The following is a 12,665-nucleotide window of genomic DNA, read 5'->3' as shown; positions in this document are numbered from 1 at the left end:
ATGATGGTGTAATAAAAGAGGCTATAGCTCACCATAGTGGACGATGTTGAAGGTGCCTGCTACAGTTTTGCAGGAAGAGTTGTCACCTCCGCACACGCCACACTTGTCCCTCCTGGCTTTAGAGTTCAATACATGGTCACAGCCCGCTTGCTGCTCAGTGAAAAGGAAGAAGGGAGGAATTTATGAAAGATGAAATGAGAAAGTGCCAGGAGTCATATCAATGGTGCTCGTAGGAAAGGGACAAAAAGAGGGGAAGGTTGAAGAGCAGGAGAGAAGATCAGATGGAGGATAAAGGGGTATCATATGACAACTTTCTCTTTAATTCCAGTTGATTGGCAAAAGTTCAACACTACAATATTAACATAATTAATAGACTTCAGCTTGGCCATTGTTTCTCTATTTCTTGATGAAATACTGATCATGAAAGAGCAAATCAAACCCAGTGACCCTTAAATTAGTTACATATGAAGTTATTGAGTTATAGCTATATTGCTGACACCCATCTGTAATAAATGTACTTTCAAACACCACACTAGAAATGGCATGAGCTCTGCTTGTCCTTGGTTTTTGCAAGATACATTTTGGATTTTCTATAAAAAGGATGAAGAGCTGAGCTTATGTTCCATAGCATCAAAATCCACTTGCCAAGGCCAGGAAGGCAACTTCCTGAACCACAATCTAACCAAACACTGTGTGTGGTTTAGCGCGTACACAGACCAACCCACTGCTTCTTTCCAAAAGCACATTGATGTGTATGGTGTGTTAGTAATCAAGCCTTTAACGACAAACTCTATCTGTCACAGGTGGCAATAAACACAGTGGTTCGGCAAAGGACCGAGATGCTTTTTGAAAATATTTGCTGCAAAGATATGGAAAGAATTATATCCACTGCATACGGTAAATGTGCAAGAATGGTCACCGATAGTTGTGTTAGATGTTCATATGTCATTGTACCATGCAGCTGAGTGTTGTTAAGTTACTAAGCGTTCGGGACCTCACCCTGCACAGGCCCTGGACACAGATGTCGTTGGTATCGGGTCCGCACGGCGTGCCATCAGTGACCCTGTCCCTGAGCTGATAGTAGGCTGTGCTGCCCGCCACCCTGCAGAACAACTTACACCTGTCCTTCATCAGAACTGACAAAGGAAGCAAGACAGAGATAAACACTTAATATACGTCAATGGCAAACTTACATTGTGTCTATTATGCACCAGTGAAACAAAGTTGACAAAAAGAGCAAGCAGGATGCCAGTGACTGAAAAAATGAAAGTATTCTCACTTCCGCTGTACTTGGGCACCCAGCGGACATTCGGAGGTAGACCGTTGATGTTGAAGTGCCTGCCATCGAAAGCCGCACATTGCTCCTCCCTGAAGTCCTTCTTCTGCTTGGAGCAGGGCTCAGAATTACAGGAACGAAACTTCATTCGGCGACCCACACAATACATTCCTCCGTTCCTGGGCCTGGAAGCAAAATTGAGGAAGTGAATGGACCAATCTTTGTTTTAAGTTCATGCTTTAGTAAGCATTTCCCCCCCCCCCCACAAATTCAAACATTTTTCCATTCTCCTTTTCAACATGTTGCTCACCATCACATACCCTGACGATGCCATTGGCATCGTTTTCAGGTTCAAACTCATTCTCATCATGCCCGAATCCCAAACAACCCTGTAAGCTCTGCCATCAGAGGGCATTTCTTGATGAACACACGCTATGAAAAGAATTCCCTTGAGGAGGATTGATCTATGGAACACTGGCTTTGGCAGCTGCGATGGAGACAAGGTCCACTAGGCATGCGTGACTACAAAGAGAAGGAGTGCTCACACGGGTCGGTTGCATTCGCGCACGGCGATCTTGATGCCCCCGCCGCATGTCCGCGAACAGGTACCAAAAGGGCTCCATACTCCCCAAGCCCCCTCCACAGGTATGGCGTCATGCTCTTTTGCTGTACACACGCCGTGTTTGCAGTGCTGCAATGAGAGAGAAACGAGAAAAAATAGAAGTCGGATGAATTAAGCGAGCAAGAATAGAAGCAGGGGGAGAGGAGGAGGTAAACCAGCGAAGGAAAAATAAGAGCAAGACAGAGAAAGAGTCAAAAAGGGAGAGAGACAGACAAGAGTGAGCACATGAAATGTCATCCATGGAACTGGCAACACATCTATCTTCTCTCCCGCGCTTTGATGCTGATCTGGGAGGAATTACACAGCAACGCAAATGGAAAGAACAAGAACTGAAAGAGACATTTCACGGCAGGGTCTGGCTGGACAGAAGACAAGAAAACGACACGCACATAGTCAATAAATATGTCTCAGCTCATAACAGGAGGATAATCTTACACTGTGCAACAAACAGTCTCCATCTTAAGTGTGTAGTCTGGTGTACTGCATGACATGGGATGAAAGGTTGGCGTAAATGTGTCGCTTTCATGTTCTCTCAACCGTAGCGGCAGGAAGCGAGGGGTTCGTAAGAAAGTCCGAATTAAAAACTAAGACAGTCCTCCATCATTTACAACTTCACGCCACCTACTTACGTGCCAGTCATGTTCAATTACTAGCGTTAACATGTGTGTCTATGGCAAGTACATTTGTTTTTTCAAGTGTTTGACAACATGTTTTCTTTTATCATTTTGCACTCTAAATTAAAAAACGCCTGTCAACCATTTTATAGTCATGTGTCACTGGAAAAAACAAAAGGAAATGCTGTGAGGATTGTCACGTCATAAAAGAGAACCACGTGTGTTAAACCACAACGTAATATGTATACAAAAATGTGTCAATCCCATCGCTCACCCCAAACTTTTGCTTGATTAAAAAGGCAGTTGAATTTCTTACATCTTGCTCCTGACATTTCCACACGACACTTACCTTCCCAGGAGAGCAGTCGGTGCCATCTGCCCACGGCATGTGCTGGGTCCTGCAGCCCCGCTGGGCTCCCTCGAGGCTGGTGCACCACAACCTCCGACACTGGGTCTGAGAAACACACACACAGAAAATACATTCTTGAATATCTTCACAGAAACAGATTTATCGCACATTGTAAAACATGCCAGTTGAATGCATCAGCCATCTCATTTACCAGGTGTTTCTTAGCCTCAGGGTGTCACAACTATTATGGAAACATTTCTGCGGTATTCATTTTAAATTCAACAAGACACATAAATCGTATCTGGATGGTTTGATGTGATGATTCAAGCCTGATTCCACCTTTCCTCATATTGGTGTTTTAAGGAGTTATTAACAGAATTCATAAGTGGTGAGATATCCCGTTTGGTTTCGTTTGCTTGTATCTCAGAAAGAGCAATCAGCATACTGTTGAATACAACTCAACATGATTCAAGTTCAGCTGCAAACATCTGCAGCACATGATCAGAACACAAGAGGCTTCCCCTCAGAGACACCACATGTGCAACATGTTTATATTTGCACGCCGACTCCACTCACCATATAAGGGCACACCTGCGTTCCCTGCCCAAATATCAATTCACACTGTTTATTGACACTGTATATCCGTCCAGCCAGCTGCTGCGAGAGACTGTACGGCCTCGAAGCAGGCTCGTCGAGTAAGCACTCACCATATCCTGTGCTATTGAGAAATAAAAATGAAATGACTTAAAAGAAAAAAGGGAAAAACAAAAGACACAAACAGACAGAAAACACACTCAGTACAGCCAGTCATTTTGTACATACATATACTGTATAAAGAACCACTACTGTACACACAACTTGCTCAGTATCTCGACATGGTTTCTGTTCATATTCAGTCAATATGTAGAAAGTGGTTGGGATCTCAAGAGTTGGGGATGCAGAGAGAACTTTGAATAGTTGGGGGTATGGAAAGGGATTTTGGAGAGTTGCCAGACACAACCGCATTTACTCTTTCCTAGGAGTTCCCTGGTCTTACTCAGAAAGCTGAGGAGCCTTTGGAAGAGAAGAGACTAGAGGCTGCAGCAACCCTGAAATATTATGACAGTTTATTTGCATTTTAGTCGAGAAATTTGGCTGTTGCTGCCAAAAGTGAAAAAAAACTTCCATACCGCATGCAATACACTGCACTCTGTGTATATTGTGTGTGTGTGTGTGTGTGTTTCAGGTAAAAATGTTGTGAAATCTCTGTGATACCGTTTATAAATACAGTATCTTTAAAGAGTATTTGGTCAGAGCTTTATAATAAAAAATGAATTAAAAAAATACAACAATTTCTTCTCGCAAGTAGAACTTTGCATGTCCTGTTTGAGTAGTTCAGAGTCAGTAGAAAAACAACATGTACCGAATCTAATCCCTGTGCATGTTTGGAACAATCCTGAAGAAAAGAGTATGACATACTCAAGGAACTCTGTGATGTACTTCCTGCTACACTTGGACCACATCCAAGGGTTGGTGTTGTAGTTGAGTGTGGGAGCCATCACATGCTGCTGAATCTTAACGCCATCTTCCTTACACTTGTTACTGTCATCATGAGGCATGTTGAACCTGGCAGAGAGAAAAGGGAAACACATGTTCAAACATCATAAAACATTTTACAATATTTGATTTTACATCATGCAGATGCAGAGCTCTGTAAGACCACTGTTTGGCTCGGAGAAATGCTAAGAAAGCCAGTTTAATGCTGATGAACGTCTCTATGTTGCTCCTGACTGGGACTTTGACTTTTTTTGTGTTTTTCATTTGTTCGCACACATGTTTTAAATGTAAACATGGATTCTATATTAGCGATGTCACAGTGATATTGGCTTTGGGGAACCTATTCACAGCAGCAGCTGAATATAACACAGAGCGTTTGTATTTCGTGCTGGTGGGGAGTTTGGAAGTAAACCAGTAAATCGAACGATATGAACACTGGGCGACAGACATGGCAGAGGCACAGTGAGTATAAGAGAAGCAATCGAGCTCCTGCAGGGAGAACAAATATGATCCCCGTTGGTGGTGGCCAGGTACAGCAGCACACTGCCCACAGCCCTCCCTCCGAGCTACTCAGCTCCCCACCTGACAGGTACCAAATAACACTGAGCTCTGGGGCTCAGCGGTCGACAAGCATGTTGTCACCGCTTGATGCGGATAAACGTGGAATTGAACAATCCCACCTTTTGTTTCGTGGTTAGAGGGAGCATTTGTTAGAGATGCCGAGGGCCGTTAAGGTCCGTAACAGTCTCCACTCTAGGAGGCTAACCCAGCCACCCCCCAGATCTGGCTGACTCAGGACGTTTGACAACAGAGTTTGCTGAAGGGCAGGTATGACTTAAAGTCGGGGAATCCAATTTACAGACGATTTTTTCTCTTTCTTGTCAGAATAAAAGGCAGGCAAAAAATGAGGGGATATGATCAGAAACACACCAAAGCACCAATTGTAAGATGTTGTCCATATATGCAAGATTCCTTGATCCCCATCTGCTGGTAAGGCATGCATGTGGATTCCTAGAAAGACTTTTGAAGTTCGACCAACATCTTACTGAAGCCAAACCTTTCATTAACTCGGAGGGATGACAGTGCTCGAGGAAAACAATCAGTGGAAACACGCTGTGCTTACACATGGCCAAGTTCATGGGCGATGGTGAATGCAGTGCTGAGTCCATTGTCCTCGCTGATACTGCAACTCCTGTATGGATCACACACCGTCCCCAACTCTGCAAGTCCTTAACAACAAGACAGACTTCCGTTTTCAGTTTTTCCTTCATGGTCATGCCAGCCAACGACACCGTGAAGTACAGTAGAAATGATTTCATGGCCGTGAGCCTATCAGCACATTAAAAAAAAAACGAAACTAAACCACTCACCTAAGGTGTCACACTTATCCCTTGCTCTACAGATGTCCTGCCTGTGGTGAAGACACAGACAATGGGTCGAGGTCAGTGGCACGGTACAAAAGACGGACAATTCCCCAACCTTGATCGGGTCCTCCTTGTTTCAGTACATTTTTAAACAGCAGTTCTATTCATCGGGCATCTGGGACCCATTTGATCTCTGGCTTTGAGGAAGCAGATTTCTACTTGTTACAATGCTGTTTGATTCATGGGGCATTTGGTTGTTTGAAAGACCTAAAAACCTGTTCAAATAAATATGATAGCGTGTTTGTTTTTTTGCACCTGGTGATCAGGATGGCAGTGTCGTGATGGGATTGGTGGTTATCATCCAGGATGTTCTGGCTCTGCTGCCAAATGCAGAAGTTCTTTAAAGTGGTCTGTGCATTGAATGAAATGACTGGACCATCCTGAGAACATACAATGACGAAAAATCAGAGGTATCATTTCCTTGAGAAGTAGTACACCATATACTTGTAAGTGTTTGGAGATTAATACTAATTTAGCGGTCTTACCAGCTCGTTGTTTATCATGACCAACTTTACAATCACAATGTTAATCAGATTGCCAATGCTGGGGTCTTTGTAGATGGAAGAGACCTGAATAAAGGAGACAAAACATCAGCTCAATCCGGTCAATAAAAACATTTTCAAGATATGACCAGTTTTATTATTAGGATTAATACCGTTACAATACCCTCATTAACTTAACCCAGGTGAGATGTTCATTTACTGGTAGCTCTATCATGGGCTACCCTCCTGTAGTTTCGAGCAAGCACTGGGAAATTAGTTTGATCGGAAGATCAAGTTGATAATGGCCTGAGCCCCTGTGGAGAAGACCAGCTTTGCCAAGAACAGAATATAGGTCAACTCAGCCTCCCCCTGCGGACTGTCGGCCCCAGACGCCTGCGGAAGTTGGTATTTGAAGTGGCCGAGAGTATGCGGTCTATGTGACATACCTGAGCTTATTTTTAACATTCATCAAACTGTCAGGCAGGCTCTACCTCAAGCTGCCCTCTCTTCCCCGTGACCGTTTGAAAGTGATGTTTGCCCCTGCCCTAGGCTGCCCTTTCCCCTCCCATGGCCCCCCTCCAAGGGCCGACTGACTGACTTGCCGAACAGGTACATACATTTCGTACACAAATATCCGCACGTGTAGCTACTTTCTGGCCATACATGTGCACAGTATACAGACACATAAACAACTTCCGTGTCCCAGCCAACCACCTCCACCGTGCAAACATTCTCTACGAGCAGCCATGGAGACATAGCAGAACTTACTATGGACATTAATGTGAGTATGTAGTGCTGCAGGTTGCTGCCGTGATGCTCCACCATTTTGTTGTCGGCCACCAGCATGACTTCAACGAAGCGCGGGTAGGAGAGGAAGCGCTTTGATCTCCTGTGAGGTCCTGAGTCGCCGCTGCTATCATTTGACGGTCTGGTGCCGGCACTGCCGCTCTCCGATCTGAGCAAAGAAGCACCGCTGGCCAGGCCGGCACTCAGTGACTCCACGTCATTGAATATACCAGCGCTGACCACCGGGGCTGCATTGGAGACGGTGGTCAACCCAGCCACTGGCCTTTTCTTCAGCTTGTGTCTCTTATATCTGTGTCCTAGAGAGAGAGAGAGGCCAGGAGGAATGAAGCATGTGTGAATATACAAAGATGGAGGGATAATGGGAAATACATTCAGTCAGAAAAACAGACAAGGTATGACTCCATGTGTTTACGGTTAGGCTGGAGTGCTGGTTTATGTCTTTAAAGGTGGAGATAAATGAGGTAAAATGGCGGTCTGGTAGTTGGTATTGTTCAAATATGTTGCTGCCTCTTTCTCTCTTTTGTTTATTGTTGCTCAAAAGAGTGGGTTGACAAATGAACACTGCCTGGAATGCCTTTTTTTCTCTCTCCCTCTTTCAGAAGAGGGGAGAGAAAAGGGCAAAGAGTTCAGACTAGGTAAACCTGGCACCCAGCCATAAGAAGAAAGGGAGCGCATACTGCAGTGCAAACACCAAAAGAAGACAGTTCAACAACTTGGCAGCAAAAACTCTTAACGCTGTTGTGAATTCATTCTGATTTGAATCATGACACGGCAACAAAACTGCTGAATGCCAGTCTTTTTTTGTTTTCCCATCACATGCAGATCCCCCTTTCTGGACCACCAGCAATGCACCAACACCTAAATAACAGTGAGCTGCAGCACATCATATTAGCGGATCGGCTTTCAGTGCACATGATTTCATGAATAAAACAAAAACTAAAATGTGATCTTCTTCAACACTTCTGGGGTAACAATGGAACTTTGTCTAAGGATGAAAATAGCTCTTGGTCAAATGTATGCTCCTCCAGCCGAAGATATCACACAAATATTGTATTAGAGAACGAACCAAAAATACAAAGCACAAGAACACACACACACACACACACACAACCATTTACATACACAGTGAAACCAAACGTCTGCAGAAAGACGTCCAGCACAAAGAGCAAATCTCTCCAGATTTATTTTAGTTTTGTTCGATCATTTAACAGTTTCAAGCGGCATGGCTTTCCGACCGGACAATTTACACTGCACATTGAAGGCAGCGGGTCTGCTCAACTCTCTTATCAAAGAGGAAGAGGAAGTACAAGAGTCAACAGGAAGTGAAGCCAGTAATGTGAGATAGAATGATACCAGGGTGAACTTCCAAATGACTTTTCCTGTGCGAGAGTTGGAAAGCTTGCTCACAACTGTGCTGCAGCTGTCGGCGCTCCACCGTGCAGGCTAAGACACGATATGGCCGCCGACACAGATTCACACCACACTTTCACTGAAATTGCATCGTACACTTCTATTTGTCGTCTACTCATGAGGAAATGTGCAAATGACAGACTGATATTGTATTGTCATATCACAATAGATAGCATTATTGTTATCATTATCGTTATCCCGCTCTGCAGAGCCATTTTCTTCTTTTTAATCTTTGCCTTTCAAAAATCGACCTCAATAAACAGACGCACTCAAAGCTTTCCCTCGTTTTCACCAGATCAGCTACGTGTGATTCTACCGTGCCATGCTACAACAGTAATAGCTCAATAATCTCAGTTGCTGTTACATAATCAGTTCCTGTTACAACTGATTGCAGAGACTTTGGGGGGCACCGGAATGATTATGTCTGCTTACGTCTGTGGGAACCAATTAAAAAGGGTCACATAATGCATGCGCATGCAGACATAACAAATGGAAACTTATACTTGCAATCGAAAGGTATCCGGTGAAAACACTCGCAAGCACATGAACCGGCCACATACACACTGTTTTACATACAGCCCTTGGGAGGTCCATGCTCAGGAGCAGTCGTGTGCTGGTCAACTAAAGAGGGGACACTGCGTGAAGGTTGACTGGAGAAGATATTCAAGTCAGCTGATTGGCCAGGTCTGAATCAACGCAAGTTGCACCTACAGTAGCTGTGCATTATGCATGTTTGTTCGCTAATGCGTAGCGGCATTACAGTTAAAGGGTGTTTGTGTTGTCTAGAATGTGCAAATTTGTGACGACCTTGTCTGTGTAAATTGCATGCATGAGTACCCATCATGTAATACACCATACCTGAAGTGTCACAAGCAGAGTTCTCCTCAGATGTCTGTTTCTTGGATGCACGCTTCCTGTATACAATATGAGGTTTTGTGTGTTCCTCTTCATAGTGTTCTCCTTGAGAGCTGTGAAGGGGCTCCACAAAATGCTCCCCTTCTGGAGACCTGAAAGTGCCAAGCTGGATGGCAGAGGGAAAAAAAAAGAAGCATCCCAGTTAGTCTCCATCCATCCATTTTCTGTAAACGCTCATTCCTCCACAGCAACAACATACGCAAACATGGGGAGAACTTGCTGAATCTACAGAGAGGACCAAGGGGAGTATATGGTTCAAGGATATTTTTGCAAATCAGCGAGCTGCCACTAAACTTGGATTGCAATGTATGTTTCACTTAGAAAATACTGTATGTATGGCAAGCAACAGTGGAATGTGACTCGTTTACGATTCATTAGAGAAAGTAAGCAATGCTTTCATAAAAAGGTGAAATAAGTGAATTTGCACGCATGTAAGAATGTTCTCAAAACAGGAGTAAATGCATAATAGTGAGACCTGTGATGCCTATCAGCAAAGCAGTGAGATTGTGTGTTCTTGGCAAGCTTGCTGAAAGCCTTGTTATATGTATTTCACATGGCCAATTAGTGTGACTGCCTAACTTGGAGGTCTATGATGTTCCAGATAAGGTACATGCCAACCCAAGCACATTGAGCTTGTTGGTCGTCGGCTGTGGAGAATGAGCACGGCAGCTGATGCAAGTGTTGCGCAATTACATTTGCCACAACTCATATTTGTAATCACTGATAATAAAGTATGACAAAAATGTATAAAACCATGAAATGATCCTGCTTGTACATGTAGCAGGGAGGATTGTTCTTAAGCAAAGACACTGCAAGACACTATTTCCATTACTCCACTAGGACCTGCACTTTGAGTGACCCGGGGAGCTGGCAAGGAAAGAGAGAATCTCCCTCCAAGTTCCCTTGCAAGAAAACAACTCACATTATTTTAGATTGTACAGAACTGATGGCCATCAGCAGTATCACCTGTTTTAAAACAAATGTCCCTTCAGGGATCTAAAATATAAATATCGAAATACATAAATGTAAAGCTCAGAGCATTTTTTATTGATTTGATTTGTCATTTGGGAGGAAATTGACCCCTTCTTAATCTTCACTCATAACTATGACTTCACTGTGGCTTTTATGTTTGAATGCAGGATGTACTTTTGCTCCACTCCAAAACACATGCCTGGGAGAGGGACCAATTTATGATGACGTCGGTACCACCCGTACTCCCGCTCTACTAGCGTGCGTAAAGACGTCACCGACAACCGGGAGACCAGAGACAGCCATGGAAGATGCAGAGCAGAGTGCCCCAGAAATAAACAACTACAAATATAAGCTTAACAAGTCATACAGGCTCAAAGTACTTTTTCCTAATGAGTTTTAAATCAGCTTCAACTTCATTTCATTGTTACTGGGATATGAGCAACATTCAATTATTTCCGAAATACAGACATACAGAGATGCTTACGTTCGATATTTGCACATCACAGTTTGCACTGGCGATGTGTTTACTTTTTTTTTGAGGCAATGGCGAGGCAGCTTTACAAGTCTTGTATCGGCAACAATTGCCTCGAAATACCCATGGTGGAACAGTAAAACACCCGGTGGTAAAGTCATCACATGCACGACGAATCTAACCGTGCGTAAAACAACTCACCAGTCCGGAGCACAAACTGATGACCGCGGCGTGTTCCGCTTGTGCATTTACAAGTCCTTTGTAGAAGCAGTGCCTGAACTCCGTGTCCTCCTCCTCCTCCCCATCTGTTGCAAAATCCGTTACGTTATCTCCTCGGGGCACTCCGAGCACTGCCACAGTGTAGAGAGGTGCGATAAATCCAGATTCCAGCGTGAGGTTGAGGTGGTAATGCTGTCCGAAAGCAGATATCCTGTAGTGGATATTTGGCGAGGCCCAGTGATCCGTAGTATTCCCGGCGCTCTCGTCCAAACTTCGTCTTTTCCTCTTAAAGTGCACACTGGTTGGAAACTTGTCACCAGCTTCATTCACTCGCACTGGTGTTACAATCTCATAAGAGCCGATCTCCTGTTTTACTGGGGGAAGTAAAGGCAGGGGGAAAGCAACGCAATTAAGGATCAGCATCAGTACAAATCACAGAGCCCAGATGTGTTAATAGATAGATCGTGATCAACATATCGAATGTATTGGACTTTTTTTTTGGAAAAATCTGTTGTTTTTACAGCATTGCAAGCAAATGGCAGGCATTCAGTGAACTTCAGTTCTCTAGAAAGCGCTGCAAGTCATGTGCTTGGCTTCGTTCAAAACTCATTCATTCTCTGCACTCAGTGTTAGAAAGTAACTCCATGAGGGAAAATGCGGGGGTTCGTCAGAGCGCCATACTTTACCTGTGCTTGAATTCAAAAGCAACTTCCCCGTAGATGCGACTACATTCAAGAAATCAGGGAATAGTAGGAACCCCAAGCCCCAGAAGAGCACATGCATGATTGTCCACGTTCAGAGGAGAGCGGCAGCCTGTATTCCTGTCGTAATACTGTATTCCTCCAGTCACTCCGGGCTTTCCGCCTCCGGTCCGCCTGCCACATCCAATTTTATTATCCTCGACTCTTTAGTAGATGGTCTCTGGCCGGTGAAGTACACTGCTGGGACGTGAGCGCTTCGCGCATTCCCTGGCGAACGTGCATACTGCAGAGGGGTGGGCTGCTCACACAGTCAACTGCGATGGGCTCAGCTGCAAGCCGTGCACCAGCTATAGGGGCGGGATCAGCCAGCCAAGGTACACTGGTGCTGCAGTGAAGCCACTCCCGTTACACACTGTAGTGACCAAAGTGGTCACATAGATAGATGATGTGATATGTTCAGTGACTGGATTGTTTGATACTTTTTGGGCTGTTGCATCCAATTGGAAGTTAAAACCAGCCTATAGGAGCCTTGCTCAGGGCCCCCAGTGACCATAAAGCAACTCAATTAACTGGCTTAATGAAGTGCATACATGTGTGGGGTGATTCAATTGCAAATGTGTGCTGTCTTTGTAGGCGCCTTTGTTTTGTGGAGGATCAAAGACTGGAGCATCCAGTCTGCCTCCTGCCCCATTCATGCGAACCCCCCCATATATACACACACAGCTATATGACAGAACACAAAACTTGTTCTGCTAACTGTTCATGATGTTTTTTTCGGCTAGACATAAGCATATGAGCTCATCACAGATATATTGGCATCACTGCATATGTCATCCGATAAGTAACAGGACAGAAATGCCAGAAAT

The 12,665-nt window shown here is 44.4% G+C and overlaps 1 protein-coding gene across 3 annotated transcripts in view; it reads right to left on the bottom strand.

Annotated features, from left to right (window-relative positions):
* adamts9 (ADAM metallopeptidase with thrombospondin type 1 motif, 9) overlaps positions 1-12,002 on the bottom strand; it is a 41,686-nt gene extending 29,684 nt beyond the window's left edge. For all 3 annotated transcript variants that reach the window (XM_079265368.1, XM_079265369.1, XM_079265370.1), the window contains exons 1-15: positions 11,785-12,002; positions 11,081-11,472; positions 9,379-9,541; positions 7,072-7,406; positions 6,307-6,390; positions 6,077-6,201; positions 5,768-5,808; positions 5,521-5,626; positions 4,320-4,466; positions 3,438-3,579; positions 2,862-2,966; positions 1,822-1,967; positions 1,280-1,461; positions 1,000-1,136; positions 33-150 (exon numbers count right to left, since the gene is read on the bottom strand). In XM_079265368.1, the coding sequence (XP_079121494.1) occupies positions 33-150; positions 1,000-1,136; positions 1,280-1,461; positions 1,822-1,967; positions 2,862-2,966; positions 3,438-3,579; positions 4,320-4,466; positions 5,521-5,626; positions 5,768-5,808; positions 6,077-6,201; positions 6,307-6,390; positions 7,072-7,406; positions 9,379-9,541; positions 11,081-11,472; positions 11,785-11,881 (2,320 nt within the window). In that variant the 5' untranslated portion in view covers positions 11,882-12,002. The remainder of the gene's footprint in view (positions 1-32; positions 151-999; positions 1,137-1,279; positions 1,462-1,821; positions 1,968-2,861; positions 2,967-3,437; positions 3,580-4,319; positions 4,467-5,520; positions 5,627-5,767; positions 5,809-6,076; positions 6,202-6,306; positions 6,391-7,071; positions 7,407-9,378; positions 9,542-11,080; positions 11,473-11,784) is intronic.
* Between the last annotated feature and the right edge of the window lie 663 nt (positions 12,003-12,665).

Source organism: Melanostigma gelatinosum (genome assembly GCF_949748355.1).
Source record: "Melanostigma gelatinosum genome assembly, chromosome: 3".
In the NCBI taxonomy this organism is placed as follows: domain Eukaryota; kingdom Metazoa; phylum Chordata; class Actinopteri; order Perciformes; family Zoarcidae; genus Melanostigma; species Melanostigma gelatinosum.
This window is presented reverse-complemented; position numbering and strand designations above follow the sequence as displayed.